The sequence below is a fragment of the Papio anubis genome, chromosome 7 (assembly GCF_008728515.1).
Source record: "Papio anubis isolate 15944 chromosome 7, Panubis1.0, whole genome shotgun sequence".
In the NCBI taxonomy this organism is placed as follows: Eukaryota; Metazoa; Chordata; class Mammalia; order Primates; family Cercopithecidae; genus Papio; species Papio anubis.
This window is the reverse complement of record NC_044982.1, coordinates 10,189,414-10,201,934: the sequence shown is the minus strand read 5'-3', so window position 1 is coordinate 10,201,934 and position 12,521 is coordinate 10,189,414. Positions and strand designations below refer to the sequence as shown.

The 12,521-nt window shown below is 40.2% G+C and overlaps 1 protein-coding gene across 8 annotated transcripts in view; it reads right to left on the bottom strand.

Moving 5' to 3' along the window:
* Positions 1–12,484, bottom strand: part of ATG2B (autophagy related 2B) — an 84,674-nt gene extending 72,190 nt beyond the window's left edge. For 6 of the 8 annotated variants that reach the window (XR_650090.3, XM_003902245.4, XM_009212212.3 and 3 more), the window contains exon 1: positions 11,902–12,483. Coding sequence is in view for 7 of the 8 variants with exons in the window: in XM_003902245.4 (XP_003902294.2) it covers positions 11,902–12,063 (162 nt within the window). In the remaining variant the exon portion in view is untranslated. Of the gene's footprint in view, positions 1–9,873; positions 10,026–11,901 lie in introns of all 8 variants that reach the window. The other 2 variants (XM_017961515.3, XM_009212216.4) reach the window with 2 other exon arrangements.
* Between the last annotated feature and the right edge of the window lie 37 nt (positions 12,485–12,521).

Here is a 12,521-nt window from a genome sequence, read left to right as displayed (position 1 = left end):
TTCTATCTTTTCCCATCTTATACTTTTTTTTGGCATGACACTCAGAAATTCAAAGAACTAAGTGATGTTGCTCCTGCAAAATCTCTCAGTTCTCATCTACTGATTTATAACATTGCTATTTCTCAAGCTTCTATCTATTTTTTAAATTTAGAATAAAATGTATGCTGACCCCTACTGAATTCCAGCTCTAAGTATATTCACCTACGGATGCACTAACAAATTAGGGAGGAGGGGATCACAACCAACCTCTATCATTAAGAAATGTATTTCCAATAAAAGTTTTTATGTTTGCTGGGTACAGTGGCTCATGCCAGTAGCCCCAGCAATTTGGGAGACTGAGGCAGGAGGAGAGCTTGAATCCGGGAATTTGAGATCATCCTGGGCAACATGGTGAAACTCTGTCTCTACAAAAAATACAAAAATTGGCCGGGCGTGGTGACTCAAGCCTGTAATCTCAGCACTTTGGGAGGCTGAGGCAGGCGGATCGCCTGAGGTCAGGAGTTTGAGACCAGCCTGGCCAACATGGTGAAACCCTGTCTCTACTAAAAATACAAAAATTAGCCGGACATGGTGGCCCATGCCTATAATCCCAGCTATTAGAGAGGCTGAGCAGGAGAATCACTTGAACCCAGGAAGCAGAGGTTGCAGTGAGCTGAAATTGCATCACTGCACTCCAGCCTGGGCAGCAGAGCGAGATTCCATCTAAAACAAACAAACAAACAAACAAACAAACAAAAAATACAAAAATACAAAAACTAGATGGCATGGTAGCCCATGCCTGTAGTCCCAGCTCCTTGGCAGGCTAAGGTGGGGATAATCGCTCGATCCCAGGAGCTCAAGGCTGCAGTGAGCTGTGATCACCCACTGCACCCAAGCCTGGGTGAGAGAGCAAGACTTTGTCTCAAAAAAAAAAAAGGGGGTAATTATCAAAATGCATAAATTTATACTGTTTTGATCTTATCAAAATGCATAAATTTATACCGTTTTGATCAACTATACACTTAACAATAATTGCAATTACAACACAATCCAGAAGAAAAGTAACACTTAAAGCCCCATGATTTTCTGAAGGAAATAAAGTTATGCATCACAGAAGGACATTTGGTCAACAGCAGACCATATGTAGGATAGTGGTCCTGTAAGATTATAATGGAGCTGAAAAATTCCTATCACCTAGTGACATCGTAGCCATCATAAGGCGATATTGCAAAACACATTACTCACATGTCTGTGGTGATGCTAGTGTAAATAAACCTCTTGCTCTGCCAGTCTAGCACAAACAGTTACATACAGTACGTAATACTTGAGAGTGATAATAAACAACCATGCTACTGGCTTATGTATTTAATACCTATACTATACTATTTAATCATTATTTTAGAATATACTCCTACGTAAAAAAAAAATGTTAACTGTAAAACAGCCTCAGGCAGGTCCTTCAGGAGGTACCCAGAAAAAAGCATTGTTATCAGAGAGGACAGCTCTATGCATGTTACCATCCCTGAAGACCTTCCAGTGGAACAAGATGTGGAGGTAGAAGGCGGTGACATTGATGATCCTGACCCTGTGTAAGCCTAGGCTAATGTGTGTGTTTGTGTCTTAGTTTTTGACAAAAAAGTTTAAAAAGTAAAAAAAAAAATTAAAAATAGAAAAGAAAATGCTCATAGCATAGGAATATAAAGAAAAAATATTTTTGCATAGCTGTACAATGTGTGTTTAAGCTAAATGTTATTACAAAAGAAACAAAAAGTTTAAAACATTTTTAAAGTTTATAGTTACTGTAACCTCAGGTTAACTTATTATTGAAAAAGAAAGATGCCTTTATTAATATAGTCTAGCCGAAGCATACAGTATTTATAAAGTCTACAGTAGTGGAGAGTGATGGCCTAGGCCTTCACATTCACTCACTGACTCACTCAGAGGAATTTCTAGTCCTGCAAGCTCCATTTATGGTAAGTGCTCCATACAGCCATATCAACTTTTATCTTTTTAAAATTTTTTTATTTTATGCCATATTCGTACATACCTTTTCTATGTTTACATACACAAATACCATTGTGTCACAGTTGCCTACAGTATTCAGTAACATGCTGTGCAGGTTTATAGCCCAGGAGCAACAGGCTGTACTGCATAGCCTATATATACAGTAGGCTATACCACTGGGTTTAGGCAAGTACACTCTATGATGTTCACACAACAAAACTGCCTAATGACCCATTTCTCAGAACATATCCCTGTCGTTAAGCAACACATGACTGTTACTGATAAAATGAATATAGTAAGCCCTAGAGCAACCCCTAAGAAACAATTTAAAAATACATTCTGGACCGGGCATGGTGGCTCACACTTGTAATCCTAGCACTTTGAGAGGCAGAGGCGAGCAGATTGCCTGAGCTCAGGAGTTCAAGACCAGCCTGGGCAGCATGGTGAAACCCTGTCTCTACTAAAAACCCAAAAAATTAGCCAGGCATGGTGGGCCTGTAGTCTCAGTTACTCGGGAGGCTGAGGTACAAGAATCGCTGGAATCCAGGAGGCTGAGGTTGCAGTGAGCCAAGACTGTGCCACTGCATTCCAGCCAGGGAGACACAGCGAGACTTTGTCTCAAAAAAATTATACATATATATATAATCATTAAAGGAATTAAAATGTTACACTAGAAAATATTTGCTTAATGCAAAAGAAAGCCTAATGGCAACAGAAAAAAATTTAATATAAACAATTCCAATTTATATGTTTTTATTGTAGAGAAATAACAGCATGATCAATAAAAGACAAGCATAAACTGTATCAATTACAATGTAATCTTGCAAAGAAAGTAAAATGGACATAGGAGTTCAATGGAAAAAGATACAACGTTAAATTTCCAACTTTAACGAAGAGATTGTTCAAGCATTTTTTAATGGATAATGTGTATGATTTTTAAATCCCACTGGATGAAAAAAGTTGTATTTTAATATCAATATTTAAACAGAAGTTATTCTCTACAACTATTTAAAATTATAATTTAAAAAGTCAGTTTTAAACGTACAAGGAATATGAAGTTTTTTTTTTTAATTTCAGAGATAATTGAGCAAACATGTTTAAAGACCACTCCTTCATTTATTTTTTCCAACTTTTAAGTTCAGGGATACATGTGTAGTACATCCAGGTTTGTTACATAGGTAAATGCATCCCATGGTGGTTTGCTGCACAGATCATCCCATCACCTAGGTATTAAGCCCAGAATCCATTAGCTATTCTTCCTGATGCTCTCCCTCCTCTCACTCCTCACCCTCTGACAGGCCACAGTGGGTGCTGTTCCCACCATGTGTCCATGTGTTCTCATCATTCAGCTTCCACTTGAGAACATGCAGTATTTGGTTTTCTGTTCCTGCATCAGTTTGCCAAGGATAATGGCTTCCAGCTCCACCCATGTGCCTGCAAAGGACATGATCTCATTCCTTTTTATGGCTGCATAGTAGTCCATTGTGTATATGTACACTTTTTTTAACCAGTCTATCACTGATGGGCATTTGGGTGGATTCCATGTCTTTGTTATTGTGAATAGTGCTGCAATGAACATAAGCGTGCATATCTCTTTATAACAGAACAATTTATATTCCTTTGGGCATATACCCAGTAATGAGATTGCTAGGTCAAATGGTATTTCTGCCTCTAGGGCTTTGAGGAATCGCCACACTGTCTTCCACAATGGTTAAACTAATTTACGCTCCCATCAACAGTGTAAAAGCATTCCTTTTTCTCCACAATCTCACCAGCACGTGTGTTTTGTTTTTGTTGTTGTTTACTTTTTAATAATAGCCATTTTGACTGGTGAGAGATGGTTATCTCATTGTGGTTTTGATTTGCATTTCTCTAATGATAGTGATGTCGAGCTTTTTTCATGTTTGTTGGTCACATGTATGTTGTCTTTTGAGAAGTGTCTGTTCATGTCCTTTGCCCACTTTTTAAATGGGGTTGTTTTTTTCTTGTAAATTTGTGTAAGTTCCCTGTAGATGTTGAATTTTAGACCTTTGTCAGATGGATAGCTTGCAAAAACATTTTCCCATTCTGTAGGCCGTCTGTTCATTCCGATGATAGTTTCTTTTCCTGTGCAGAAGCTCTTTAGTTTAATTAGATAACCATTTCTCAATTTTTGCTTTTGTTGCAATTGCTTTTGGCAACTTCATTGCGAAATCTTTGCCCATGCCTATGTCATGAATGGTACTGCCTAGATTTTCTTTTAGGGTTTTTATAGTTTGGGGTTTTATAATTAAGTCTTTAATTCATCTTGAGCTGATTTTTGCTTATGGTGTAAGGAAGGGGTCCAGTTTCAATTTTCTGCATATGGCTAGCCAGTTCTCCCAGCACCATCAGGGAATCCTTTCCCCATTGCTTGTTTTTGTCAGGTGTGTCAAAGATCAGATGGTTGGAGGTGTGAAAAGTCCACTCCTTTAAAATAGCATATGTTAAGGTTACTTACTAGCTAGCTGGGTGGCTTTGAACAAATCCTTAATCTCCAAGTCTCAATTTCCTCCTCCATAAAATAGAAATAGTAACTCCACAGAGTTACTGTGACCATTAATGAGGTAATACATGTAAAACTACCAACATATTAATAGTTTCTGGTACTAAGCAAACACTTTGCAAATGTGGGCCATTGTTCTCTTTCACAGTACCTACCTAGTACAATGATGAGCTCTGTAAAGGAACTCAAGGTGTGCTTGACAATATGAAGAAAAGCAAACATTAAATTATATGTTTCTTTTTAATACGTAGTTCCATAGATTAAGTAGGCAAAGAATACATCTTTATTAGTTTAAACCAAGGCATCAGAATTCAAATCGAGATAAGACAGAGCATAAAAATGTGCATGAGCTGGCCGGATGCGGTGGCTCATGCCTGTAATCCCAGCACTTTGGGAGGCCAAGGCAGGTGGATCACAATGTCAGGAGATCGGCCGGGCGCGGTGGCTCAAGCCTGTAATCCCAGCACTTTGGGAGGCTGAGACGGGCGGATCACGAGGTCAGGAGATCGAGACCATCCTGACTAACACGGTGAAACCCCGTCTCTACTAAAAAATACAAAAAACTAGCCAGGTGTGGTGATGGGCGCCTGTAGTCCCAGCTATTCGGGAGGCTGAGGCAGGAGAATGGCGTAAACCCGGGAGACGGAGCTTACAGTGAGCAGAGATCATACCACTGCACTCCAGCTTGGGCGACAGAGCAAGACTCTGTCTCAAAAAAAAAAGTGCATTAACTAATTTAGATTAACATTTAATTAGCACCTACTACATACAGGACACCAGAGTGTACTATTTTATACCTACATTTATACCTGCATTAAATCCTCACAATAACCCTCCGAATTAGGTATTTTTGTGCCTACTTTACAAATATGGCAATTGAGGATCAGAAAAACTAAGTAATTTGCAAAAGGTCTTCAATTAATCACTGCAGAAACACAACAAGAAAAAGAGGAATGTATTTTCACAATGGAAGATTTTGCAGGAGGCTAAGCAAAATCATGTGTTAACATATCATAATTTTTTTTACTGTAGTACTGGTTTGGGGCTGGCTCATAAAACAAGCTTTTAAAACACAATGGAAAAACTCTCCATTCCTTTAGTGCAAGTGCTTTTAAAAACGCAGTCAAGGACCACATGTATCAGAATCTCCTAGGATGTTTATTAAAAATGCAGATTCTTGAATTTCTAGAGCCAAAATCTGTATGGAAGGAGCCAGAAGCCTGAATGTCAGCAAATTCCCAGGTGAACCCAGTGCTGTTATGTCTGAGAAGCTCAAGTTTCTGAATCTGGGGCAGTGTGGTGCACAAAAAAAAAAAAAAGATATAGAAGTCAGAAAGACAGGTTTCAAATCTTGCTGCACTGTTTAATACTAAGCTTGAGTAAGTTATTTAACCTCACAGTGAATGGATAGTACCCAATTTAGAGTAAGATAATGTATGTAAAAGCACCCACACAGTACAGTATATAGAGATGGAAGGTATTTAATAAATGATTACTATTACCTTCAAAAGTAAACTAAAACCCCTACCTTGCTCCATGTTTCCCCTAGCCATCAACCCCATTTTTTCTGCTCAAACTGCAAACTACAAGTGGCTTTCTAACCCTCAGCTCCTCTGAAACTGCTCGTAACCACCATTAAAATGACAAATGCAATAAATAATATTCAGTCCTCGTCTTTCTTGAATTCTCATCTCTACCTAGTTCCTAGGACCATCCTGGCTAACATGGTGAAATCCCATCTCTACTAAAAATACAAATCCTTAATCTCCAAGTCTATTTGAAATTCTAACTTCCCTTGACTTCTGTAACACTTCACCACCTCGGTCTTTTTTCTGATCCTCTACAACTTAACATGCTGGAGTTCATCTAAGTTTCATCTTCAGCCTTTTTTGTTTCTCAAGCTAATCTACTTACTACCCATGCACTTTGTGCAGTTCCATCTCTTCCCACTGTGTTATTCACTATTGATACTCTGGTAACTCCCATATCTTCACAACTGCAATCTTCCTATACTTCCCAGTGCCTCCTGAGCCTCTCTACCTGGATCTAAGGTCCCCACATTCTAAAGCCCCCACATTCTAAAGTCCCCTCAAAAATCAATATAGTAAAACTTATTCTCTATCCAATCTCAATCTTCCCCTCCCACTCCCAACTCCAGACAGTGGAGAAAACCTGCTCCTTCTCTAGAATTTCCTATTTCACAGCAACTAGGTACCACAAGTTACGGACATCAAGGTTCTTCCCTCTACTTGGGTTTTTCAGATCTTTCAAAGTTTGTTTTTTTTTTTTTTTTTAAAGAATGTCTGACACGTTCCATTAAAAAAAATGGCCCATCATAAAATACTTAAAAAGGTAAGTAGAACTGCTTGCTTCATGTATTAAGTATTTCCAGAACTAAAAGTTTGAAACTTTTGTACCATATGTTATCTCCGGAAGAGATGGGATTAAGCTCTATTACTTCATACCTCATATATTTCTTTACTGTTTGAATTTTTTGTAATGAGCATATATTAATTTTATAGTTAAAAATGAACAATTAAAAACCTAACAGTGTTTTAAAGCATATGTAGGCACTGACTTAGCCTTTGTAAAGTGGAGAGCTGTCAACCTTAGATAACCACGTAAGAAACGGGACTTGATGGAACTCTTCTCAGTAAACACCAAGTTTTCTGTCCCAATTTTGTGGCAGAGAAGTTGAAATAAACTTAAACCTCTAAATACAGAAAGGTTTATTATAGCAGTGAAGAGTAATATTAAAGAGGCCTGGTACGGTGGCTCATGCCTATAATTCCAGCAACTGCGGGGGCTGAGGTGGGAGGATCCCTTGAGCCCAGGAGGTCAAGATCAGCCTGGGCAACATAGTGAAATCTCGTCTCTACAAAAATTAAAAGAAATTAACTGGCTGTGGTGGTGTACACCAGTAGTCCCCACCTACTCAGGAGGCTGGACTGGAGGATCACTTGAACCCATGAGTTTGAGGCTGCAGTGAGCTGATCACACCACTGTACTCCAGCCTGGGTAACAGAGACTGTCTCTAAAAAAACAAAAGGAAAAAAAGAAAAAAACTGGTAAATGTTAACAGTTTGAGAGTCAACAGTTTCAGAATTTACATTGTACCACTAAGCTACAAAATAATTTCCCTAAGTATAAGATGTTTAAATAGGTTATATTTATGTCCAGTCTTATAACCACTTAGGCAAAATCCCATGTATCTTGTAGCATAAGGTACCCTGAAATTCAGTCATTCTGTGAAAATCCAAGGCTACTATAATATATGAGTAGTAAAAATTCTCAACCTACTTGGCTCAAGCAACATTTTCCACACCAGTCCTATGAAGTGTTTCCTCACCAGTCCTATGAAGTGTTTCTTTTTTTTTTTGTCACTACTATACTACAAGACAATAACTCTTAAAGTGGAGCCACCTGAACTACTCAGCAAATAAATGTCCCACTATAGAGTTCTTTAGAGCTTTTTATTCTTCTGTTTAAGGGCATTTTGCTTTCAATTATCATCAATGAGTTTCACGCATATAAACAGAAAAAGTGAAGGCAACAGTCTAGTCTCCAGGTGGTCTTTGACAAATAATCAGTAATCAATGTTTCTTGAACTGAAGATGATTTTATTAAACACCAAGAGAATATAAGCAGCAATCGAAACATTATTAAACTGAAGTTAAAAGGCCTCAGTGGCCGGGCAAGGTGGCTCACGTCTGTAATCCCAGCACTTTGGGAGGCTGACGTGGGCAGACTGCTTGAGTCCACGAGTTCGAGACCAGCCTGGGCAACATGGCGAAACCCCGTCTCTACAAAAAATACAAAAATTAGCCAGGTGTGGTGGCAAGCACCCGTAGTCCCAGCTACTGCAGGGAGGGGAGGAGAGGTAGGGGGATCACTTGAGCCTAGGAGGTTGAGGCTGCAGTGAGCCTAGATCATGCCACTGCACTCCAGTCTGGGTGACAGAGTGAGAGCCTGTCTCAAAAATAAAATAAAATAAAAGGCCTCAGTGTAATAAATTGTCAATGTCTATCTTCTTGAGCTCATGTAAGAAAAGGGTCTTTGTTTGGTTCACTGCTATATCCCCCAGCCCCTCACAGTGGCACATGCTAAGAGCTCAATAAATGTATTGAATTGATTAATGAAAGAAATTCCATTTAAAAAACAAAAATAAAGGCACAGTCATAAAGAGTTAAAAAGGAATGAGTCATTAAATCCAACTTCCTACCCAAACAGAATTTCCTCCTTTCAACATTTTGCCATTTCAACCACTTCTAGGGACAAGGAGTTTATGAAATCTTTAGACAGACTATTCCAATGATGGAACAATCCCAAACCCCTTGCCTCTATTCCTCCCTCCACTTCATGCCACGTTTAAGGTAGTAATCTCCAAAACTGGATGTATATATCCTAAAGTATTATCAAATGATTCATAAGGATGTGAGAAGAAAATGAGACATTCTACATTTTCCAAATTTAGATTAAAAAGTTGTACTTATATTTAATATACAAATGGGCACTGGCACCTTCCTTCAGGCCATATATCAAACTGGTACAAAGAGAAGACTAGTAGTTCCACAACAGAGAAGGATTAAGAGTGGTGCCCTCAGCTGGATGTTCCTTCCACTTCTGCACACCGAAACATTTCTGCATACATTCTACAGAATAAAAACAGATCTTTAAACAGTAGAATCTCTGTAAAGAGATAGTGAATGGCAATTACTTTCTGGTTTCCTGGTCTCTCCTATGGCCAAGTGTGTAAGGGTTGGATTTAAAGATAAGCATTTTCCTTTTACACAGAGAAGAATTCTCCACTGACTGTTTATGTATTTATGACAAGGACTATCAGTGGTACATGCTCCCTAGCAGATATTTTCCAAAAAACAAAACACACTTAATCTGTCTTTTCAAAATAAAGATAGCACTTTAATAATGAGTAAGAAAGCAACCACTTTTCAAAGACTACTTGTACTATGAGGAGAGCATTTGAAAAACTGTATTTGGAAATGTTTCCATTGTTCCATAATTTTGTTGCTGAAAACGATGTCTACTAAAAATATTGCTTATTTTTTAAGTCATTATCTATATAGTTTACAAAATGTTTAAAAACATGTAAAGACTATTCCAACCAATCTAAGTCTTCTGAACAAAGAGCTTGAAAAATTGAATTTTAAACCTGTGTGTATATATGCAATGTCAATTAGTCATAGTAACAGAAAAACTGATTGAGATCAGGAATGAAAGGAATGTCATTGCCAAGTTCAACACAATTCTTTGCATAATTGATTATTTAGAATTGAAACATTAGGAGTAGAGCAATTCTTCAATTAGGATCAGTTTTTCCATTAGGATCGATGAATCTCTGAAGGTACCTTTTTTCCAGTCATGAAAGTCATTAAAATCAAGTATCTGGCTGGGTCCTGTGGCTCATGCCTGTAATCTGAGCACTTGGGAGGCAGAGGTGGGAGGACCACTTGAAACCAGGAGTTCAAGACCAGCCTTGGCAACAAAGCAAGAGAATCCTCTACCAAAAAAAAAAAAAAAATCAAGTGTCAAAATAAACTCAATTTGGAATCAGAACTCTGAATAGCTGTATCTAAGTGTTACACCAAGATTTATCCTAACCATCAACACAGCACATGAAAATAAAAAATCAGCAACAGGAAATGTTTACTGGATGCTTTAACATTATTTTAGTTTACAAAACCCACCCATCAAGAACAAAACATAATCCTCAGATTAAGTTTAGTCAAAAATCATTTTGCCAATGCTTCTGAACTCAAACTATAAAATTCAAATATCACTACCTCTGACTTCCCATAAGGACTAAATAAAACCTCACAAATGAAAGTGCCTACTACAATGCCTGACATAAATACATACTCAATAAACATTAACTGCCTTTCTTTTGATGTTAGGCCATGTGATGTAATACTTGCTAGATGTGCGACGGGGCAAATTGCTTAACTCCATCTGTAAAATGGAAATATTAATGCCCACCTTATAGGGCTAAAGTCATCAAAGAATAATGCATATAAAGTCCTTCGACCCACAAAAGGCATCAATAAATCTTGAACCCTCTTTTTTCAAGATAATCTATTCATAACCGTATAAAAAGTATAGAATCATGGGTCGTTGAATTCAAAAATATACATCAGAATCCCTATCTTTTTAAAGAATTACAGCATTACAATACCATAATACGACACAGAGATGAAGTGTATGCTCCATTAGTGTTGATTGAACTCAGGTGAATTGCTAAGTCCATTACCATTTGGCTAATTGTGGCGGACTGGAGAGTCTCTCCAAGGGTAGGACTCTCACCTCCTGGTGAGGGACTGGGTCTTACTGCTCTCAAACAAAGGCTCTTTCCACTATCTTGCGTACTCTCCCTAGTTTAAGTCATGTACATACTGATAAAATTATATACTGATTTATAGTCTCTAGCACAAATTCACTTAAGGGTCATAATAAGGTATTTCCATCATTTAAGATTTTCTGTGGCTAAGGAAGTATGGGTTGGGCAAAGGGTAGAAGCCACTCTATTCCTGTCAAACCCAAAAGTGAATATACTTTAAGTAAAATATTATGCATTGAACACACAAATGCAGGTACAACTGTATGTGGTGAGTTGAAATTCAGATGAAGCACCTGTATAGCAATGAGTGAACTCACAGCCTCTAGATGACAAGTAGAAGACAGGTTTTAAAATGTCTGAAAATTGCAGCTTCAGCGCTTTTGCAACACCTGCTTTTACGATCTGTCACGTGGAGCAAAGAGGCATAACTCAACAGCACTACTAGGGCCACACGACCATTCACAGGCTGGGTACACAAACCTATCTTGTAAACATATAATCAAGCAAAAGCAGGCAAACCGGCACAGGAGGCCTTCACCTAACTTTCTTACAGATGGCAAACGCTGCACGATGACAAACAAGGTAAACATGGTGTGCCAGTAGCCAACCCAAAACCAATAACTAGGGATTCTGACATCCAGAGGTCCTCTTCATCGTTAATCGTTCCAGAATGTCATCGCAAAAGGCAGGGTTTGTTTGCCACAAAACCCTGCGGCCCCTCACAGCCCAAGGGACAATTCTGGTCACCTCCTCCCACGGACCTATTGAGCCTGCTTCACAGACCCCCCGAAGCACTGACTCAATTATTCCCATAGTGTAGATTCCATTACATCTGTTAAGTTTCCGGAACACGTGATTCAGGAGAGCAAACTTGTTAAACAGATTAAACAACACTCTAACACATTTCTCTGAGCCGTGCCACACTCGGGTCCAAACAATTCCCAAGGAGGGAATGACTGTCACCAATCTTGGATGGCACCGGTTCAAAGCGCCCTAAAGAGGGGAGCGAGCCCCGCCCGGCTGGCTGCCCGGCAGCTCTTACCCATTTGTCCAAGGGGACCTGGGCGAGGGACCCGGTGCCTTGGTACAAGTCCAGGCTGAGCTGCTCCAGGCTCAGCTTCTCCTGCAGAAAGTGGCCCAGGTACCTCTGCAGGAGGTACCGGCAGGCCCTCTTCTTGATAGACTCCGAAAACGGCCAAGGCATGGTGACTGCTGGCAGCTGGGCTGACTGCGGCTGCGGGTGGCGGTGGTTCCGGCCTCAGGGCAGCGACTCCGGCTCCAGGCCGCGGCGGGGCCTAAGCCTGGGGCGGCCCCTTCATCGCTGTTTGGCGCCGGGAGTTCCTCAGGGAGACCCCATCGCCGGCGCCGCGCCGCTCGCGCTGGGCCTGGCGGAGGCAAGACGCAGAGGGGTCCTCCTGGCCCCAGGCCAGGGGACTTCCAAGGGAGATCCCAACCGGCTCAGAGAGAGTGCAAGAGAGCGCGAGGGGAGGCGGCAGGGGCTGAGGCAGACACCTCCACTGCCGCCGCGCGACGAATTTGTTGTCATCCGCGAGGCGCGTTCCCGGCTGTAGGGACGCTTCTGGCGCGTTCGCGAGACCCTGACTCCCGGCGCGCCGTCGGGCGCTGGCGGAAGTGACACCACACAGGGGGCCGCGGAAGGCG